General features: G+C 36.7%; 1 protein-coding gene across 6 annotated transcripts in view; it reads right to left on the bottom strand.

Annotated features, from left to right (window-relative positions):
- The window catches only part of CDK14 (cyclin dependent kinase 14), a 289,922-nt gene that overhangs the window by 209,253 nt on the left and 57,086 nt on the right, over positions 1-23,583 (bottom strand). For all 6 annotated transcript variants that reach the window (XM_081344348.1, XM_081344350.1, XM_081344345.1 and 3 more), the window contains 2 exons: positions 8,274-8,519; positions 1,103-1,197 (listed from right to left, as the gene is read on the bottom strand). In XM_081344348.1, the coding sequence (XP_081200474.1) occupies positions 1,103-1,197; positions 8,274-8,519 (341 nt within the window). The remainder of the gene's footprint in view (positions 1-1,102; positions 1,198-8,273; positions 8,520-23,583) is intronic.

The following is a 23,583-nucleotide window of genomic DNA, read 5'->3' as shown; positions in this document are numbered from 1 at the left end:
TACTAATAAGAAACATTTTCAAAAGAAATCAATTGTAGATTATAGGTTTCAAACCTACTGACTCCAAAAGCATATTGATACATACACAAGCGGCCAAAGAAGACCAAAGAAAAGAATTTGGAGGCATAGATTCAAAATATTGAAAATAATCATGCCAATCTCATTGGCCTTAGATTTAAGCCCATTTAGTATCCTGGTTTTTAATATGAAGCTTTACTTTAATATGTGCCACTTCCGAGTCACTGTTGAGTTCCGTCAGCTGCCAGCAGAGCTAGCAGCAGAGTCAGACGAGGAGGAGTAGGAGAAGGGGGAGCCTGCATCAACATTGGAGCCTTTGGAAGGCTATGATGAGGCAGAGGCAGATGCAGAGTCAGGGCCATCTGTTTGCGCCCAGGCAGAGAGAGAGGCAGCTGTCTTCAGGGCCTGAGATGGGGAGGAGGAGGAGGAGGAACAGATGGGGCCCGTCCCAGATGCGTGTATATGTAGAGAGGAGAGGAGAGGAATGTAAGGCAATAAGCCAGCTCTCAGGGAAAAGGAGGAGGAGAAGCTAGCCAACACCTCCCTGGCTAGTAGGGTTTTGGGAGTGGCCTGTTGTCACAGACAACCGTTCATTTTCCCAGATACATCGATCAAGTCAGATTCCTTTGCCAAGACCCAGGTTGGTCAGGACTACTTGCTCTCTATTTGAGGTGCCAACTCTTGTCTCCCTGCTGGGAACTAATAGAAAGTGCATTTGCCTCAGCCGGTGTGAACAGGGACTGTTTCTGCTTGGCTAATCATTGAAAGACTTGTTATCTGGAGGTCTCATGTGAACAGAGACAGTTCTTGCCCTGTTTCAGAAGGGGAAAAGACTTTCTTTTGGGACTACTTGCTTTGGTTTTGTCCACCCAACATGAACAGAGATTGTTCCTGCCTGGTTTAATAAAAGGGGTTTGTTTACTCATGAGTAAACAGTTTCTCATTACTTGTAAAGGCTGGGTCAGAACAGTCACAAAGTTATAATATTTTTATTAAAATGTTACTTTAATATCTACATTAAAATTATTTCTCTAAAAATTTTATTTGACAAAATCTTAAACTTGAATGTTACAAATATACTTACTTGCTTTTCCCTTTGTACACTGTAGCATATGAACCTTCACCCAGTTTTTCTAGTTTTTCGTAAGAATCAGCTTTTCCAAATTTGGGACTTGTTGGCTGCATAATATAAAAAAAGAAAAAGTATATCAATGTTTATTTATTTATTTTTATTTTATTATTATTTATTTATTTTATTATTTATTTATTTTTTTATTTATTTATTTTATTATTTATTTATTATTATTATTTTATTTTATTATTATTTATTTATTTTTATTTTATTTTTATTTTTTAGTTTATGCACTCATAACTGTAACCTATAACAAGTATCATGAAGGCCAGATATGATTACTGAATCTAACAAGATTATACCAGAGATATTTAATGCTTGATGATTCAACGTTCTGGATGGTATGTTATTTGATCAGTAACCCTCTATCAGGTGAATTCAGAATTATAAAAGGCTTAATTCACAGAATAACAAAATCTGTTGCATATTAGCCAATGCTGCCAAAATAAATGAAATATAGTATCTTGTAGTCAGGAAATCCAAAGCTTTAAGGAGCACCTATAAGGAAAACATTTGAATTAACTTTTTACTGTACAAAATGCATTTTTTTTCATTTTATATTCAGCATATCTATATATAAGTGTAAAGCCGATAGTGAAATAACTCAATAAATAAAATCTCACTGATATAAGCATTCTTCCTATTTAATGTACTTGCCTACTGTATAGTTCATCAAATATACTGAAATGTAACCCAACATATAACATCATACTATAGCTCCTCCTTAGTTATCATTCATCATTAAGCATATATTCAAGTCAAAATATTTATGAAATATATAACAAAAAAGTGGTTTTTAATGCCTATGGTATTCTTCCTTACAATAAAAATATGATAAATTGGACTTCTGAACATTTCTATTATTAATCTAAGTTAAATAAAAGTTAAATACTGATATTTGCTACAGATTTGCTAATTATACAAATCATGATCTAGATGAAAAATTCACAATTTTGTATTGATTGCAAATTAATTTCCTTTTAATTATTTCTTTCCAAGATAGTTTGGAGTATTTAAGAGATATTCTTAGATAATAGTTTATATAGCTTTCAAGTGAACCTCAAATATTAAATAAAATTAATTATACATAAGAAATTTAATAAACTTTAACAATTTGCAAAGATTGAAATATCCTTGATAATCTGTCCCTCGTTATGGTATGTCCCTTGTTATTAAAAAACTATATTCTTGTAATCCCTGACTGTGGACCAAATTGCCAATATCTGGGTCCAGCATCAGAACCAGGTTGTAATCCTTAACCCAGAGCAGCAAGTGGGCCTGTAGAGAAATATAGAGATATTTATGAAGAAGGTACACAGCAATCATTAGGAAAAAGTGAACTTAGCCCAAAAAGATAGGAAGGGATGGATGAGGAAGAAATTTAAGGCCTGGGGTTTTTTGGTATAAGATGGTGAGAAAATGAAATACTATCAGGCTTTCAAGATTGTTGTCAGTCCTATGATGTAAAACAGGTGAGAAAAGACACACTACCAATAAATGCTAGAAATCTACTTTATTGATATAGAGACTATAAAGCACTTGAAAAAAAGATACTAAGATATTAGAGTAAGACTATGCCTACAAGAATTGAGCAGGCAATGACTTTCCTGTGACATTCACCTGAAGCAAAACTTTGAAGAAGAGGAATAAAAAGAGTACAGGTAGTCCTCAACTTACAACAGTTCATTTAGTGTCTGTTCAAAGTTACAATAGCAGTGAAAAAACTGACTTATGACCATTTTTCAAACTTACGATTGTTGCAGTATCCCCACGGTCATTTGATCAAAATTCAGATGCTTGGTAACTGGTTCATATTTATGACAGTTGCAGTGTCTTGGGGTCATGTGATCAGCTTTTGTAACCTTCTGATAAGCAAAGTCAATGGGAGCCAGGTTCACTTAACAAATCATGTTACTAACTTAACAACTCCAATGATTCACTTAACAACTTTGGCAGGAAAGTCATAAAATGGGGCAAAACTCACAACATTTCACCTAGCAACCTAAATTTTGGGGCTCAATTGCAGTTGTAAGTTGAGGACTACCTTTATAGAGGCTTTAGTGTTGGAATACATTGGGTAACAAGGAAAAAAACCAAAAGGACGTATTATTAATTCAACCCAGAATTCTCACTTCAGACACAAACAACCAGATTTAAATTATTACTTGGGATACATAATGCAAAGACCTATCTCTTTGAAAGGTCTATAGTGCTAGGAAATGTAGAAGCAAAAAGAAGAGCACACTGACAAGGAAGCGAAAGGATTTAATTAGACAGATGTACAGTTGGAAAATCTGAAGGATTGAAGTTGGAAATAGGTGGACATGGAGAAAATCTGTCTATGTAGTCACTAAACTGATCCTTACTTGATAGCACTTAATGATAACAGAATTTAATTCCTATTCCAATCCATTTCAATTTGCTGATATCTAAGACACTGTATATAGTTGCTTCACTTCATTTTTCACTATGTGGAGCTTTCCTATGTTCATGCTATTAACATTCCGTGTTCCCACTGTAATTCTGTCTTTGCTTAGGATTACCTGATTCTTCATGGCAACATCAGCAACCAGATGTCATAAAGGCTTTAATCTAGCCATGCCATAAACAACATATGTAATATGAAAGAGCGAAGGCTCTTGCTCAGCAAAATGTTGAGTGTCATCCAACTCCTTGTCATGATCAATTGCTTTACTGTTTATTTATTTTAATTTTTTGTACAATACAGGAATGGTTTATCACTGTTCTCTCCCATAACAGGATGACTTTTCTGTTGTTATTAAAACGATAACCCACCTTGAGCAACTTCCTATATCATTGCTGCCCAATATACATTCCTGGACAGCTGGGATAACCATCGTATCTTGGGTAACCTTACAGCAACTACATACATGGAATTACCCAATTTCACCTCTGAACAAGGTAGACACATACACAGTGGACTTCACCTCATCAAGACATACACATTCCATGTCTCCGCTCTATAGGCACCACATTTCACCAGTATAAAATAATCCCTATATCCTAATAGTGACACCCCCCAAGTTATTGCAAAAGAAATAATTTCTCCAATCTAAAGAAAAACAATTAAATATAAACCAGATTTAGCACAATAAAATTAAAACCACATAAAATAATTATATGAAAAAATATATTTATTTATTTATTTATTTATTAGTTTTTATAAACCGCCCTTCTCCCGAGGGACTCGGGGCGGTGTACAGAGGAAGATATACCATATCTTTTTAGGCAACTCTAATAAGGTATAAAAAAATCCAAAAAGAATCACCCAGAATAATGTATACCATTAATCCCTGATTGAACAAACCAGTATACAATCTTTTTTTCTTTTCAATAAGTCTTTGTCTGCAATCCATTCAGATGGTTAATAAACCTTATTACAAATTTCTTTAGCACCTTAAACAATCTCTTTTGTAAATCCAATAAAAGTAAATTATTCAAATTATTTTCTGGGATTCTCATTTTTATTGTTTGATTTTTAAAATCTCATCCAATGTACCTAGCAACAGATTTTTGTTCAAAATGTTTATAATATCCTTACGTAAATTTTCCTGGGTATCTTGTTCTGATATCTTTATTTGGGAACAGACTGTTCTCTAGATGAGACAACAAATTTCCATTTCTTGAAGCAGATATCAACATAATTCTTCAAAGATGTCTTAAAACACTATTATAAATTGCTTGACTTCTAGCTCAATTTCCTCTCACAAGCTTACATTTATTTTATTGAAAAATAGTGTCAAAATCTTAATATTCAAAGTCCAAAGCTCCATTTTTTAACCCCTAGAACTTTTGTTAGCCAAAACCTTTTCTTACTTTTTGCTGCTATATTTTAAGTTCTTAGGAATTGTAAATCTTCATATTTTTATATTGAAGATTAAATCCATTAATATGTCACTTCCAAAAATAGTTAGCAAGGGAAATGCACAATTTAGCGGCCACAAAGGGCTACAATATGTAGTTAGAGGGAAATGGTGAATTCCTCCATCCTCCCACCACCCAAAATTGCTCTGTTGCAATCTGTTTGTGAGGAAAAGGGATGATCATAAGGAGAAACAGCTTGGGCAATATCCAGTAATTCTCTTTCATTCAGAGAAAATGAAGTTCATCTGCTTTAGTTCCCTTGTATAAGCCTGCCAATCATCAGCTCTGCTTGTCTTTAGAACTATATTCAGTCAGCCATTTTCCCCTAGAAGCATAAATAGTGTTTAGAACTTCAGTTGATAACCCAGAGAACAGAAGTTTTATCAAGTTGGCAACCAAAAGATGATCTTATCTACTTACTTTAAACTCACAAAGATTTCTGTACTGCATTTTTCTGATTTTTCAAAAGATTCAGCTATCTGATTCAAATGGCTAGATGGCCCATCTATTACAGAGCAGAAAATGGAAGCTGACAATTCTGGATTTGAATTAAAAGGGTCAACTGCTTTTCCTGAAGATGAAAAGTGGGTCCCATGTTGTAAGGTGGGTCCCATGTTTTAAGAATTAACAGTGTCTCCCATAACATAAAAAGAATGCAATTGTAATGCATTTTTCATCTCAGAAAGTCTGGTGTTTCAGAGAGAAGTATAGATGAATATACTTAGCAAACAAGACATTCAAGAATTCTTTTCATTAGGAGAGGGGAAATTCTCAAAATATACAATAGAAAAATTCACAAGTACAACATGACAATTCTAAATAGTTCTTTTTTCCAATTATTTAGACCATTTATATCCCAACTTTAACATTAAGCAGTTCTTTTATTGACATTTTCAATGTTTAAAAGACGAGATGGGGGAAACAAAGATCTGACCATTTTGTTTTGGTATGAGCTGACACAAGATGTATTTATTTCAAACACCACCGAGAGGGAACAGGGTAGCTTAGCACTGTTGAAAAGTAGGTCTTGAAGCAATATTCTGAGGTAAAAACTACATCCCTCTCACTTTAGAAAATGTACTATTAGGTAAGAGAAAGACCTATTGCTAAGAAGAAGAGTGGACATACAGGATACAAATACTTGAAGAAATAAGAGCTTCATAAAAGGCTATTTCCTGATGAAAGACAGGAGCTTCATTGAAAATAATGGTGCACTCTATTTCCTCCATTTATGTGGTGTATTTCAGCAAGTCTCTGAAGTTCAGAGAGAGCAAATTTGTCCTCTTTGGATGCAAGAGTAGCATGATTCATTTATTTCAGAACAATTTTGCCTTACATATCTTTCTATCAGACTAAGAATAATTTTGTTTCCATCACCTAGCATAGTACACAATCAGCAACTGAAATTTCAAAGAACCAAAACACCAAATTCTAAGAACAAAAGCTCGGTTTACATACAGTTAGTACATAAGGCATCCAACTAATTTTATTGGCAAACGTACCCAACCATAAGAATATTCAATCAAATAATAAAGTAATTACAAATCCTGTACCCTGCACAGCAAGAACCAAATAATTAAAGCTAGAGAAGCTACTCTTAGTTTAATCTGTGAAATTACCTACTACTACACACATATACATCACTGAAGACATGTTGTGAATGAAAAGAATGAAGTTTTTTAATTGCTTTGTACAAACCAATAACCCTTTGAAAGAGGGGGGGCAGGCAGGCAACCTTTATTGTCATATTTTATTGTGGGCACACTGGCACACATTAAAAATGAAATTTTGTTGCTTGCTCTCACACACCCCTCCCATGGTCACCTGACCGCGTTTTAGGACGGTTTGTCAAAAACTGACTTTTATTTCTGGTTTTTGACAAAACTGGCTCATCGCAAATCATTGGTTCACTTAATGTCAGCTGCAAAAAAGGTCATAACATTGAGTTGTGACCCGATTTACAAACATCAAGACTTATGACCATGATGGGCAGTGTCCAGTATAGTTATAGATGAGAACTATCTGCGTTTTTTAAGTTATTTAAATTTCTTAACATACAATATTTTAAAAAAAACTTTAAACTTAAAATGAAAACAAAATACAACCCCAAACTAAACATACAAACTAAGAAAGAAAAGGAAAAATAAAAAACTAGCTTAGGCTTATCAATAGTCACTTGTTTACTAATGCACCACTATAATATAATCAATACAAAATATTTAGTCAGTAATGATTCCTGATTACTTCCTGGACAGGTTCCTGTAGTTTTATTTATTTATCACATTTCTACACTACCCATCTCACCTGAGTGATTCTGGGCAGTTTTCTTAACAAAATTTTGGAAGTGGTTTGCCACTGCCTTCTTTCCTCAGGGCTGAGAAGATTTAACTGGCCCAAAGCCTAAGGAAGACAATTCTTGGTCTACCAGTTTCTAGCTTGGTGCCTTAACCACTGCACCAATATGCTTAAGTTGTGAAGTCAGGACCTCAGTTATGATTTGGGAAGGAAGGAAAAATCCTTAAAACTGTAATTACATAACAAATGGTTTAGAGTCATGAACCCTTCTTCTGTCCAAACTTTCCAATAGAAAGTTTTACACCAATTTTCAAAGTGGAATTTTTCAAAAGAAATATTTATAGCTTATCAGAACTAAATCTATATTTCCATATAGTTCAAAGATTCTACTTTTATAGCTTTGATTAATATTAATATAAGCACATAAATAATCATTGTAGATCTTTTAAATAATCTTTTATAATTGATTTTATCACATGTTTTATCCAGTTTTAGACTATACTCATTGTATTTTTATTGTCAGGTCAGTATGATTCAGTTTTCTGAAGATAGCTTGTTTTTTATATACTGCCTGTAAAACTAGCCAGACCTTGGTTGCCTATTGATTGCATCATGGATTGTGATGTATTGCTATGTCCTCTTGTGATGGTTCTGTTTAATTTTGTTTTATTTGGATGTTTGACATGTGTGGCCTTTACTATTAATATAAGATACACTTAAAACTCCTGTAGTAAAGAGTCTCCAATGATCTCGAACTATTAATTTAAAAATTACACTATTTTATTTTAATACCGGTATTTACTTGAAAAAACATTGACTTTTTAAAAATAGACATACTTTCAGAGGATCATTTGTATTAAGCAACACTGCTATTAAAATACCAAAATATCTAAAACTTGTTTGAAGAATTTAAAAGAGACAAATACAGCATGCCTGGACTCACAGAACTAGGACTGGAATGCCGTCTGATTTTAGGAGATTCCTTCTCAGATGATGAAGATTTGAAGCTAATACAGGTGTTGTTCTCTGAATGCACTCTTTTTACTTGATTATTTGGCTTTTCAAATGGGTCAAAAGTGCTTTGTGTCCTCTGAACTCTGACTTTTTTGTCTTCTGGAATTGTGTCCAAGGGTTTGATCACAGAATCCATTCCTTGGCAATTCCGTGTGGACATCTTTGTGACACATATCTAAGAAAAGGAGACAAAATAGTTATTAAATGCTTATTTAATTTGCTAAAATACTTTTATGGCAGGATAAGAAAAGCAATATACTCCTACATTCTATAATTCTATATTAAAACCACAACTGAGTCCCAAATTTCTATTGCTAAGCGAGACATTTCTTAAGTGAGTTTTGCTCAATTTTACATCCTTTCTTGCCACAGTTGTTCAGTGAATCAGTTGTTAAATTAGTAACATGGTTGTTGATTGAATCTATCTTCCCCATTGGCTTTGCTGTCAGGTTATAAAAGGTAATTTTGACCATGTGACCATGTGGAGGTTGCAATGGTCATAAGTGTGAAAACGGTCATCTCAGTGCCTTTGTAACTTTAAATAGTCACTAAATGAATGGGTATGTCAAGGATTATCTGTATAAGATAATTCTGAATTAAAATGTGTATACATTAATGACTGCAGGATTAATTAGAAAAAAATGGTTTCCAAAGAAGTAAACATGTTGGGAAACTGGTAACTACAGGTCAAATAAAGCATTTTGACTTTTATATGCAAACTTCTCCCCAATCTTTCATTATATTAAATGAAATCAAAAGCTTAGCAAACATTTGAACTGACCTTTTAATTTTCTATAATTAAAAATTAATAAAATACTATTATCTTGAAACTTTTGAATTTTAATTAGCACATATCACATTGAGGGGTCCTTAGTGCTGTCTGAGTTTGGTTTTTTTTTGCATACATTTCATTAACCTAATTAAGTAAATCATCAATGCTAGTAAGGAGTGTTGTTTGCTGTCAGTTTATATTCTGGTGTCTTGCCTGTATGGGTTGGGGTGGTCTTAGGGATTCTTTGGTTGGGCTTTTCACTAATGGCTCTTTGGCATTTTCTTGATCAGTTATTGCTTACATGAAGGTGACCTTGGAGTTAATCTATGCTGATCTGACTGAGACTGAGTGCTGATTACTGGCGGAGAGGTGCTGGATTCCTTATCTCTTTTGGGGCGGTTGATTGTCTCTTTTGCATAATCTATAGATGTTGTTAATGTCTATGGGTCTAATATATATATATATATATATATATATATATATATATATATATATATATAGAGAGAGAGAGAGAGAGAGAGAGAGAGAGAGAGAGGGAGGGAGGGAGGGAGGGAGGGAGGGAGGGAGGGAGGGAGGGAGGGAGAAGTAAATCAAACACCGGGATGAAGTAAAAACCAACAGTTTAATAAAACCGAGCTTTCGTTGGCCAACTGCCAACGTCGTCAGAGTAGAATTGCTGGAGAGGTGAAACCGCATTTATATTACTGGCGCTTTTGCACTCTGCTCATAGAATGTGTCACAGGCCTATTTGCCTCCATCAGCCATATTATCTTGAGCTGTTTCACACTCGTTCTCATGGAGTGCGGTTGTGTCTGGGTGCCAGCTGTCAAGGGGGAATCATGGACCGTTTTTTTGGCCGCGGTCGGCACCTTCATCGTTGCACATTCCCCCATGTCAAACGTTTTTAGAGATTCCTCTCCCCCCCTTTTTTGCCTGTTGCAATGTGATGCTGTTATGCAGTGATGCTGTCCTGATCCTGACTCAAAGATACACGCTATGAGTGCCTGTGTTGTCTGCACTGTTCTTCTTCCCAGCTCCTAAGGGCTTGGTATGCAGGGAGTAAATCTATATGGCGGTTAATTGAGAACTGGTCTGAAAACCAGGCTTTTTTAAGCAATCGGCCGCCCTTGGTGTTGTCTTGGGCAATGGCCTCAGCCCCGGCCAAATCAAAGGTATGATTGTTAAGTAGCCATGCGCGCCCACACCTGTGAATGCTGTTCCTGCCGTTTGACAGCAAGCTCATGTTCATGCATCCTAGTCCCCAATCATTTTGAACAGCCGGCAATGGGATGGGTGCGGTTTCTTGATGATGCGTCTGGCCTGCGGGCCGGCAGTTTGACACACCTGCTTTAGAGCATGTCCACCATATATGGTAATAAGTACCTGGCTTTTGTTTGCATTTTCAACACTTGTTTGAAGTATTTTTAAACATTTTTGCTAATCTCACTGGTGTTAAATGCCATTTGTAAAATATTTTATATAAGTTTTCTTTATATGCCACTGCTTTCATTAATTTAGCATTTCTTTCCCATAACCTTTGCCAGTATTCTACTTCTATATTATGTCCAAAGTTCTTTGCTCATGTTACCATTGTTTCTTTTACTTGTTCCTCCTCCATCTTTAAGCTTAACAGATATTTATAGAGTTTCTTAATCGGTTTTTCATCAGTTTTTAGCAGTATCTGGTTGAATTCTGTCTGTTCTTTATAAAATCCCATTGTTTTAGCATCTTTTTCATATCTCATTTGGATTTGCAAATATGGCCACCATGATAGATCAATACCGTGTTCTTGTAAATCTTGTCTATCTTTCAATTTCCTTTCATTGTCCAAAATATCTTTATAGGTCACAACTTTGTTGTAATTTATTAAATTTAGGTAAGCAAATGCTACCATTGTTGAAAGCCATCCAGGTATCTTGATAATAAATTTTTGCTTTTATTCTTTCCCATTCTAAAAGACGTGCATTTCTTATAAAGTGGTTTTGAAAGTATCTATGAATTTTATTCTTCCCATACCACAGAAAGGCATACCAATAAAGTTGGAGGTCATGCGCCACTAGGTATAATAGTTTTTTATCTCATAGTTTTAGTTTTTTATCGCATTAGTGTGTATGTGTCTATTGATGGCTGATTTGTTAGAGTAACAGGCTTCTAGAAATTCTCTGGAATTTTTGGATTTGGACTGGTCTAAATTTTCCCAACTGAAACTATGGTTAAATTTGTCTATATGTTGTGAAATTAAAGAATTTTCGTCATGCCAGTTGATGTTCATGGATGCATTCTGCCAGTCTTCTGCCTGTTTCTCCTACATAGTGGTTATTGCAGTTCTTACACTGTATTTTGTAGATGACTCCTGTTTTTTCTTCTGGGGTTGCTGGGTCTTTGGGTTTACTTAGGATGTCTTGAGGGACTTTAGTACGCTTATGTGCTATGCTAATTCCATGTGGTTGTAGTAGTCTATTTGCAGTTTCTGAGATGTTCTTGATATATGGCAGTAATACTTTTTAGCGTTTGTGTTAGTTGTGCTGTATTGGGTTGAATGGTCAGGGACTTTTTGATGAAGCTGCGTGGGTAACCATTTTGTTGGAATGTGTTGTATAGATGCCATCAATAAACAAATAGACATTAACAACATCTATAGATTATGCAAAAGTGACAATCAACCACCCCAAAAGAGAAAAGGATTCCAGCACCTCTCCGCCAGTAATCAGCACTCAGATCAGTATAGATTAACTCCAAGGTCATCTTCAGACCAACAATCAAGTAAGCAACACCCCGATAAAGAAACTGCCATCAGTAAACAGCCCAACCAAAGAATCCCTAAGAACACCGCCACCCACACAAGACAGGCATGACACCAGAATATAAACTGACAGCGCACACACACCTTACTAGCACTGATGATGCTACCTAGTTACAGTAATGAAACGTCTGCAAGAAAAAAACCAAGCTCAGAGAGTACCAAGGACTCCTCAATGTGATATGTGCTAATTAGAATTCGGAAATTTTCAGATAATAGTATTTTATTAACTTTTAATTGTAGAAAACTAAAGGGTCAATTCAGATATTTGCTAAGCTTGTGATTTCATTTAATATAATGAAAAATTGGGGAGAAGTATTTAAGTTTGCATACAAAAGTTAAAAAGGTATATTAAGTACACAGAGATATTTTGCATGTCTTAAAGCTGGATTGGAGGGCAGATGATTTGGTATTCTTTGACAAATAGAAATAATTTTAAAATATTTTTGGCAGGTCATCAAAAACAGCATAAATAAAATTTATTCTGCTAGAAGTACACTGTATAAATTGTAATATTTATTAGTCTATCAGAAAAATTATAAATAAAGCAATATATTATCATTTTATGGAATTCCTAAATTAGTTAGGCTTCTAAACCAAAAGTTCGGCAAAAATTGGTAATTACAATTGGGCCATAGAATCACTAAATGTTGGACATGACTGAATGGATAACCTCAACATCATTTAAAAGTAATACAATATTAAAATCCCATCAAGATTTGTAAGAAGCAGTAGCAATACCGAATACATAAATTTTCATCTTAACATGGAAAATATCAATAAATATAACTCATGTAGACAAAAGCTCTTTTGACTTCCTCCATAATTTTTAAAAGTTGGAAGTGGTCCCAAGGAAAAATGTTTAAGAAACACTGCCTTAGGAGATGTTCTCAACTTCAAAACCTTTACTAGTAATATATGATTTTTTCACAACATTTTGGTCATTACCAAGATGGAAAGTTGTAGAAATTGATGAAGTAACTACAGAAATAGGACAAGGAACAGAAGAAGAATCTATAAAGGTTCTATGCCAGCAAATATGAAGAATGACACATAGGCCAACAAAATGAAAGAGGTTAATCTACATACCAACACTTACAAAAACCAGACTTAATAGAGTGCCCTTAACTTCACAGGCTAGTAAATAATTCTTAGCCTCATGCTACAAGGGGAGATGCCAAGTGTTCAGAAAATATTATTGCTGATACATACTGAATAACTAAAAAAGCTAACTGAAAATGCCCAAGTATGTCAAAAAGAAATCAATATATGTTTCATATATTTCATAAACTAAAAAAAGCCTTCATTGTGTCAATCAACTGTGAAAAATGGGAATCTCAGAACATCTCTTTGTCCTCATGTGAAATCTATATCACACATCAGGAAACCAAGTCTGGGCAGAACATGGGTGAAAATTACTGGTTCCAGGTTAGCAAAGGAGTGAGACAAAGCTTTTTTTACATACATATACTCTGAATTTATCTTGAAGGAAATTGGATTGGAAAAAGATGAACATAGCTTTAAATTTAGCGAAAGAAATAATAATAGCTTGCACTATGCAAATGACATTACCTTTATAGCTGAAAATGCAGCAGATTTGCAACCCTCAGTTCTCAAACAATATAGTGAAAAATGGGACTAAATTTAAATATAAAGAACAACAAACTAATGACTAAGGAAGAACAACCAGCTTTATAACTGGCATTGAAGATACTGCTAAGCTTGTAAGCCGCCCTGAGTCTTCGGAGAAGGGCGGGATATAAATGGAATAAAAATAAAAATAAAATAAATATCAAAATGGTGGATAGCGTCTGCCCTTTAGGATCAACCAGCAAAGGAATAGAAATACATCAGACTAGCACTTGGTAAAGCAGCAATAAAGGACTTGGAAAAGATATTCAAATGCTATGATGTGTCGATACCTACAAAGATCAGAATAAAGCAAGCCATAGAATTTTTTATGACATTCTAAGGAAGTGGAAGTTGGACAAGATAAGAAAAGTACTGACATTTTTGAACTTTCATGTTGAAGAAGACTCCTGAAAATACCATGGATGGGCAAGAAAACAAACTGATGGATCATCGAACAAATCAACCTAGAATTCTCCCTCAAGGTACAAATGACCAGACTCAAATTATCCCTCTTTGGACAAATTATGCAAAGACCTATGTCTCTGGAGAAGGCTCTAATGCTGTGGAAAGGTAGAAAGAAATAAAAAGAAAAGGACAACCAGCAGTAAAATGGATAGATTCATTGTCACTGTAACTGAAAGAAGAAAGATTGGAGAAAAATATATCTATGTTGTTCCTAGGAATAAAAAACCTGATGATACATAATCAAACAAACAAACAAAAATTAAGACTTTTATTCAATTGCCAATGATAAGAGAGTATTAAAACATGTTTTTTACTCATTTTCATTGGACACCTCAGAAGATGGATATGAAAGATTGGGTTTCAATCTCTTTACATTGGGAGTGTTATATTTAGGACAAGATACTGGCTTATACATTTTGAGCTTAACAGCACATTTTGGTTTAATATTCCTAAGATTATTATAGGTATAGGGCAGGGGTCAGCAACCTGAAACAGCAAAAGAGCCACTCGGAACCAGTTCCGTCACACACACACAAAAGTGGGAGCCGCAAAAAACAGAGCCTTGGTGGAGCAGTGGGCGAATGCCTCCTTAAGTAACACCAGCTGCCTGCAATTAGTGCAGGTTTGCATCCCACCAGGCTCAAGGTTGACTTAGCCTTCCATCCTTCCGAGGTAGGTAAAATGAGGACCCAGATTGTTGGGGGCAATTAAGCTGACTTTGTAATAATGCCGCTTGGGGTGTGTGTGAAAGCCCTAATAAGCAGGCATATACATAGAATGAAGGCTACTGCTAAGCTTGTAAGCCGCCCTGAGTCTTCGGAGAAGGGCGGGATATAAATGGAATTAAAGTAAAAATAAAAATAAAAAATAAAATAAAATAAATGCGCAGAACAACGCAAAATGTGCACCAGCCCTGCCCCCGTCCACCTCTAGTGTGGACGGCTCTGCCGTCCTGACTTTTCCTCCCTTAGAAAAAACTGCTCTCCCCCCGCCCTGCGCTCTCTCTCTCTCTCTGGGACTTTTTTCTTTCCGCCTTTTGTGAAGCTTCGGGATCAGCTCCTGCCCTGGATCGCTTGCAATGTGCCAATCCTCGGCAGCCCTGACGCCCACGCTGCATCCTGAGCCGCGCGCACCTGTCACTGCCCGGTGCCGCCAGCTTACTGGGGGAGGTGGGGACTCGCAGGCCGAGACAACCGCGGAGGGCTGAGCGAAGACGAGAAAGGAAACATTCTTTCAGAAGATCCCACCCGGCCCCACCTCGGAGGCATCAGGCCCGTCCCCGGCCAAAGGAAGCCTTGCGAGCGTCTCCCGCAGCGCGGCTCCCCCGAGCCAGGAGACACCTGCGTGGCAGCGGCGGCGGGTCTCCCTAGTGACGGGAGCTGGGTCGCAGCGCTGCCTTCAGCCCGGGCACCGCTGAAGCCACCCGAGCACCCTGCCCCTCCCCCCGGGGCCTCCAAACCTGCGCCACCCCAAAAGAAACGCGGACGAAGGCAGCAGGTCTCGAAACCTCCTCCGCCCCGTTTGCGGGGCTGCCGGCTTCGTGCATGTTTGAGGAAGCCGGCAGAACTCCAAACGGACGGCGGCGGTTTGGAGAGCTGCGCGCACAGCTCTCCAAACCTCCTCCGCCCCGTTTGCAGGGCTGCCAGCCTCGTCCATGTTTGAGGAAGCCAGCAGATCTCAAAACAGGTGGCAGCAAACAGGCCGGAGGAGGTTTGGAGAGCTACATGCGCAGCTCTCCAAACCGCTGCTGCCAGTTTGGAGATCTGCCAGCTTCCTCAAACATGGACGAAGCCGGCAGCCCTGCAAACGGGGCGAAGGAGGTTTGGAGAGCTGCGCCCGCAGCTCTCCAAACCGCCACCGCCTGTTTGGAAATCTGCCGGCTTCCTCAAACATGGACAAAGCCAGCAGCCCTGCAAACGGGGCAGAGGAGGTTTGGAGAGCTGCACACGCATCTCTCCAAACCGCCGCCACCCATTTGGAGATCTGCCGGCTTCCTCAAACATGGACAAAGCCAGCAGCCCTGCAAATGGGGCGGAGGAGGTTTGGAGAGCTGCACACGCATCTCTCCAAACCGCCGCCACCCATTTGGAGATCTGCCGGCTTCCTCAAAAATGGACAAAGCTGGCAGCCCTGCAAACGGGGCGGAGGAGGTTTGGAGAGCTGCGCGTGCAGCTCTCCAAACTGCCCCACCCCGTTTGGAGAGCTGCTGCCTTCATTCGCATTTCTTTTGGCCCCGAAAGGCACCAGCTCTCCAAACCTCCACCGCCCCATTCTCTCAATGGGACTTTTTCCCAGAACAGCGGAGGACGACTGGAGCCGCAGGTTGCCGACCTGTGGTATAGGGAATATAAATTAGGAACAAAGATGCAAATGCTTTAGCTACCAATGTCATGTAATTTTGAATATTTGGCTTTCTGGTAAGTTTGTTTGGTTTTGGCGATCTAATTGAATTTTTAAAAAACCTAGACGCAATTATTCACCTTAGTTATAAGCTACAACATCTAGGACTTCTTCTGCCAACTGGCCTTCAACAAAAACAGCTTTTTAAAGCAGGCATCTGCTATCCAGGAATCTTGAAATCTACTGACATTACCTGAGTCATTGTTGCTATACTTTAGTCAAACACAGGCAGTGAGTAACATGAGCAGGAGGAGGGAAAACTTTCTGTGCACTATCAATTTTCTGATCTGCAGGAGGTCTAAAAAGCATTACATTTTCATTGTAGAAAACACACAAGGCACAAACTGTACAATCTGCTTTCCAACACAGTTTTCAGTTGAATTTCAGTTGCATAAATGAACATTCCATCCTCACAAACACTGATGGAACCATTGGCTGAAAACCTATATATACTTAAAACCAGTGCTTTTTTTCTTAAAAAAAAAGGTGCCAGAACTCTCATCTTGGCTGGCGCAGGAGGTGGTGGGGGTGGCGCTGCTGCGGCGGGCTGCCCCCCAGGGGCTGGAACCAGTGCACCTGGTGCTGTGGAAGCAGTGGGGCCCGCTCTATATGGTGGGGCTGTGCAAGCTACATTAATTGAACACATGGCACACATCACAAATCAGATTCCTCTTTAATGCCCTATTCTTTTGCATAACCGTAGGACTTTCAGAAACGCAATTACGTTCTTATGCTTCCAAAGCATTCTTCCTTATCTTCCTGGTACACTGATCACCATAAAAATACTCAAGGTCTCTTGGCATAAGAATAAGTATGGTATTTAAGGAACGCAATAGAAAGCATTCAAAATGCACAATGTATTTAAATTTCATTTTGTTTGAGGCAACTTCTTATAAAAGAATTGCCATTAATTTGTTTTAATAAAATAATTTAAATCAATTTTTCACTTGATTTCAAATTAAATGAATTATATTGGTTGACAATGAGATTTTTTTTAATACAATTGCCAAATGCAATAAACTAGTTTTAGGTATATATGTGCACTAATTATTTCAACACCAAAACATTTTAACAACATATTCTAAATGTAAATGAATGCAAATGCAAATTATACAATATTTTTGTGCAAAAATAAAACAAAGTAAGAGATTTAAGAGCAGTTATCATTAGTTATCCTTAGATAAAAAAATAATTCCATCATCCAAAACTTTGTTATACTGTATTTAACGAACAGATGCTTTGGGATTAAAAAAAAAAGACTGACTACATTTGATTGTGTATCACCATGGCATTAAAACAAAATTTGAACAGTGTGTGAAAAATAAAGGTTCCCTAAACGTCTGCTCGCTATATCCATACATTTTCCTTGTTAGCACTCTATTGCCTTCTTTTTTAAAAAAATTTCAACTTCCCAGCTTAAAAAAGGCAAGGCGTCCCGCACCAGGAGCTGAAAGTTTGTTTAAGCAGGTTGCTAGTCAACCTGTTCACATTCAGCCCTTCTTACCCTCCTACTTTTGAATTAGCCCATGCAGAACATGTTTCCTTCGATTTGAGCCATCTGAAGGCCTGTTGCTGCGATGCATTCTGCTGCTCTGCAATCTGGCTGCCTCGTTGGTGTGCTGCTGAGGAGAATTTGGCTCTCCAGAACAGTTTCATTCAACTTTTGTGTGTGTGTGTGTGTGTGTGTGCAAAAAAAGGTGCCGGAACGCCATTCTGAGCGTTCTATGGGGAAAAAAGCCCTGCTTAAAACACAAAATGCAAATACTTCTTGTTGACGTTTCTGTAAATGAAATTTATTTCTGGAAGGCCTCATTTCCAAATGTCAAGAAGGAGGAAAATATTAGTTTTATCATTTCGAGAGCCTTATGGCAAAAGATTTCATTAACTTTATATATTCAGCTTTCACAGAATGTGTGAGGGCACACCCTTCCCAAGTTATTTCCAGTATTAAGCAAGTCTGTTTCCTATTTTCTAAAAGAAATACTATTAATAAGTTTAGTCTTGCCTCAAGAGACTCCATTTTTCAGAACCAATTTTGAAACATGATCCAAAATTAAAAGGGGGAAAAGGTCCTGAAAACTGTGGCTCGCTTAAAATTACATCACATTTTGGAAAACATTGTAGCCAGATGAGGTAAATCTTATTTGTATCTAAAATAACCCTTGACAACCGGAATAATGTTGCTGTAAATAACATTTGGATCTATTTTGATTCCTCCAAAATATTATTTGTTTCTACTCTATGATATTTCAAATATTAATTTTAATCACAATATTAAATATAGGTGGAATGTGCTGCCCTAATAAAACAAAAAAATGTTTGAGATTCAGAACCTAATTTTTAGTAATGCAAGAACAGGAAATTGCTCTTTCAACTTGTTTCTGAGCGTAGGCTATTCAATATTCTTAGGCTTCATGATGTGTGGTATAGCAATTAATATGTTGAATTAGAACCAGATTTAGCCAAGTAGTAGTCCATCTCAATGAGCGAGACTGGACCAGCCTCCCTGTCAGCCCAACCAATCTCATAGGATTGTTGTTAGGTAAATCTGGAAGAGGGGGGTATTTTAGATTCTTGGTTGCCTGGAGGAAAATAATAGGATATAAATATTACAAATAAATATAAAAATATTTTGAAGAAATAATCTGAGATGAAAATATTCACGATCCATTTTTTTACGTAAAATGTGTTCAATCTCAGCCTTTATAGTAACCCTTTCCCTATGAAATAAAGACAGATCAATACCACTCTAAGACGTTTAATAAGTTCTGAGTCACTTTAATATTGTATTTCATATCATTTTGTTATAATAATAATAACAGCTTATTTTATAAAACAAAATACCATATACATAGCAAAAGTAATTATTCCACTACAAATTAATGAGATTAATTTTCCATACAGAAAATTAAGTTTTTGTTTCAATGAAATTATAAAATTTTGGCCAGCTAGGAGAAAAGAAGGCTGCTTTTGTCATTTTCATTTAAGAAAATATGAGCAATTTTAATAATATTAATATGTTTTCATTGTTGCTTTTATTACATGCTACCCAGAATCACCTATATGGGAGACTATATAAATGTGACAGCTAAGTAGCCAAGTAGACAGGAGGTAGGTAGATAGGTAGAGATGATATAGACAGACAGACAAACAGTGAGAATGATTGACAGACACATTTGTAATAAACGTCACAAGGACCTAACTTTGCTTTTCTGTAAGCATAGCTGTTAAAAAATTTTATTTTTTTATTTTAATTCCATTTATATCCCGCCCTTCTCTGAAGACTCAGGGCGGCTTACAAGCTTAGTAGTATGGTGAGAATTGATATACCATGGGAGACTCTAGTTTCAATAGGATTTGTCACATAGCATGCTTAGGATAAAGAAATGAACAATTTTTTACCTGCCATTTCAAACAGACAATATATTATTATATAATTAAACTTACATATAAATTGCTCATGCTATTCCTACTGAAAGTATTATCCACTGACTTCACAAATCCCTCAGATTCAAACTTTCTCCATACTTAACATTCTAAATTTGAACTTTCAAAGAAAGAATAAAAATATTAATAGCTTTGTGATTTTTTTGCTACAATCCATTTGCCACTCTATTCGAAACAATATGCAATTTATATAATACACGTTCCAATTAATGACTTTTAATTTTAATTTTAAACATATGTGACTTGACATTTTTGAATATTAACTATAGTTAATATTCGTTAAATATTCCACTAAGATCTAATATGCTGCTAATATTCCCATGCATCCATTTCTAATGTTTTAGAACATCAAAATAAAGCTTACCCACAGGTAACAAACCAAACATTTCTGTTGACCTCACATCATTTGGCATTTCCTTCAGGGATCATTTCAGTGCAGTACTGAAATTCACATTAAGGAAAGCCTCTAATTTACTGAAGCTATTTATTCCATATAGATGACACAGACTTGTTTGCAGTGATGAAAAAGTGACTGGTCACATCTTTCATCCATTTGTCTCAAAGGACACTCAACCAAGCATGTATGAACAAAATTATCTATAGTACCTTTTCTCCACTCCAATAAAACATACTATGAGAGAAAGACATAACCAAGATGCCCAGTTCTTTAAACATTCCCATCATTTTCACCAAGAAAAAGAGATTTCTTCCTGTAATCCCCAAGGAATCTCAAGACAGAACACAATCTCTTGGGTCATTTTGAACTAGGTACAATGTTCATCTTCCTTGATTTTAAGAATATAAAAAAACCAGAAAGAAAACCATACATGCACACAGCATGAAATAGCACTTATGTAGCAAATGATAACCAGGGATCAGTTTTGCTAATATAACTCACATTCAATTTATCCTGTTTTATAAACAAGCATAGCCTTACCGTTTTGGTGGCAGAATGGTTCCTGTTAGATTCATCTGTAACTCCTTAACATTCCTCTAAGAACATTTCTAATTGCAAATCAGGACAGACTCATTCATAGCAACTGAATTCACATCTTTCTGCACTAGCAAGCTGAAATGGTACGGCTGAACTACGACTAAGAGAGGGGGAAATTATAAGCAGAAAAACAAAGAAATCCCTAAAGATAGAATGTTCTCACCAGAACTGCAATGAAGAAGATATCAACAATCATCAGGGAAAGAAATTCATCTGTCTAAATTTCATTCCCAGGACATGGATATAGGAAGGTAGGTTTTGGGTTCTCCTTTTTCACATAAATTGTGATGGACTTGCCTGTGGAGTTCCCAGGAAGACATTCTATTCAGGCTCTGCAGCAGCACTGCAGCCAATACACATGCTGTTGATGGTGTAAAGCTCTGTGAATATTTTTGGCTTAAGAATATTTAATTTACTACACAGAAATCTTTTAATGGAAGAATAAGCTGCAAATGAAGTATGCACTATCATCATTCTTATAAGATGCTGGAGGAATACATTAAGATTATAACTAACTATAGCCAGTTTGACTGTTTCCCTTGTATTAAACAGAATGAAAGCCTGTAAGTCACAGAGCAAAGGAAAAGCATGGCATTTTAGCATACAGTTATATTTAAAAGATGGGAAATTATCATCTGGTATAAAACCACTAAATGAAGAAAATTTTTGAAGTTTCTCTCTCATTAGCTGGAAGGGGCCACACAAGTGATCGTATAATAAATGTAATATAATACTCTTATCATGTAATAAAATTTAGGACTAGTATACAATATTTTATTACATATAGTAGCAATTTCTTAAAAGTAAAACATATGTTTTATGGAGTTTCAAGTTGTCACCAAAAATGAACACTATATTAATTATCCATGAATTTAATTTCCTTTTATGATGCATTTAACTCATTCTATTATTGGTAGCTTAGATGCACAGAAGTTTCTCTTTTACTTATCACAGATTTCTAAGCAGCACTGCTTTTGGTCAAATAGCAAAGATTCTAAAAAGGTTAATAAGATCCAAGAAGCAAGACTACTCAAAGTCAAGAGCACTGAAAATAATTAACTTAGTAAAATATGGGTATATTGGTTAAATGTACCCAAACACACATTTTTACTTGAAATACTAGACTTGTAAACTGCTAAGAACTATTTTAGTGCACTTCAATCTGTTCATTGGTATGGTTTGGTCTAAAAAAGAATGCACCAGGGTAAGTGCTAAGGAACCTTGCTAGAACTGGAAACAGATAGAAATTACAAATCCAAACAATGAAAGAAATCAAGAATCCTGAATATGTCTTGGATTTGATTTGAAGTTACCACAGAATATGCAAACCCTCTAAATCACATGGCTATCCATATGGTTGGCCTAATACAGGCATGTCAAACTCGTGATGTCACATGACGTGTCGCGACATATCGCAACTTTCCCATTGCCGGCAATGGGGTGGGCACAGTTTCGGCATGACGCATCTAGCCCGCAGGCCGGCAGTTTGACATGCCTGGCCTAATATATCAACTAGAATCTCAATCCATTGAACTTCTTAATAAAATGGCTAGGGAGTCTTACTTAGGATTAAAAACCCTCTTGTATTATAACGTCTAAAGATACTGCTACAGTTTGGCAGGATTTGATGCAAATTTTGGAATTTGCAGACCATCTGGAAAAGCAACAATTTGGAAGAAACTGCTCAAGACAATTGTGAAGCACTCATATACAGTATCAGTGGCCATCTAACAGAACCACTGCTCTTCAGGCAACTAATCATGTTTTGTATTCATTTTGGCTTAATAAAAACAGTGAACACTTGAAATTGTTATCTTAGCTACTGTTATCTATTCATGGCAGTTTTTGAAACACACTGCCGGTAGTATACTGTTCACAGATTACTTGAGAACAAATCAAGAAAACCAGCTATTGCAAGACAGCCATAAAGGTAAAGGTTCCCCCGCACATGCGTGCTAGTCATTTCTAACTCTAGGGGCCAGTGCTCATCTCCGTTTCAAAGCCGAAGAGCCAGCGTTTGTCTGAGGACGTCTCCGTGGTCATGCGGCCAGCATGACTAGATGCCAAAGGCACATGGAACGCTGTTACCTTCCCACCGTAGTGGTCCCTATTTTTCTACTTGCATTTTTACGTGCTTTTGAACTGCTAGGTTGGCAGAAGCTGGGACAAGTAACAGGTGCTCACTCTGCTACGCGGCACTCGGGATTCCACCCACCAAACTGCCGATCTTCTGATCGACAAGCTCAGCGTCCTAACCCACTGAGCCACCACGTCCCTCAGCCATATGAAGCTACAAAAATAGATTTGTCCAGCAAGGACTATAAACAATCAAGAAGTAATAGCAAATACATGTACTTTATAAGACAAAAAATTAATATACTTTATGTGTGCACAAAAGTGTGTTCATCATTTTGTACATACTATATTTTGCATATGCCCAAACCTTAAAAACGTGTAACTTTTATATATACTCTGAGATTTGGCTCTTTTTTGGCAACAAAATTACTCCACAAATGAACGTACACATTGCTTGCGTGGTTAAAATCCTTTTAAAAATATTGTCATAAAAAAATAGTAGTTTAGACCAGTGGGTAACCTGTGGTCCATGAACCCCTGGGGGATCCTTGATGTCACCACAGGAGATCCATGAAGCCTTGAAGAAATGCTATTATTTAAATCTTGAGTTAAATCTTGGGGTCCATGGCCACAAAAGGTATTAAAGGGGGGTC

The sequence above is a fragment of the Vipera berus genome (genome assembly GCF_964194415.1).
Source record: "Vipera berus genome assembly, chromosome: Z".
Taxonomy (NCBI): Eukaryota; Metazoa; Chordata; class Lepidosauria; order Squamata; family Viperidae; genus Vipera; species Vipera berus.
The sequence above is the reverse complement of the archived record's forward strand: the minus strand, read 5'-3'. Positions and strand labels throughout refer to the sequence as shown.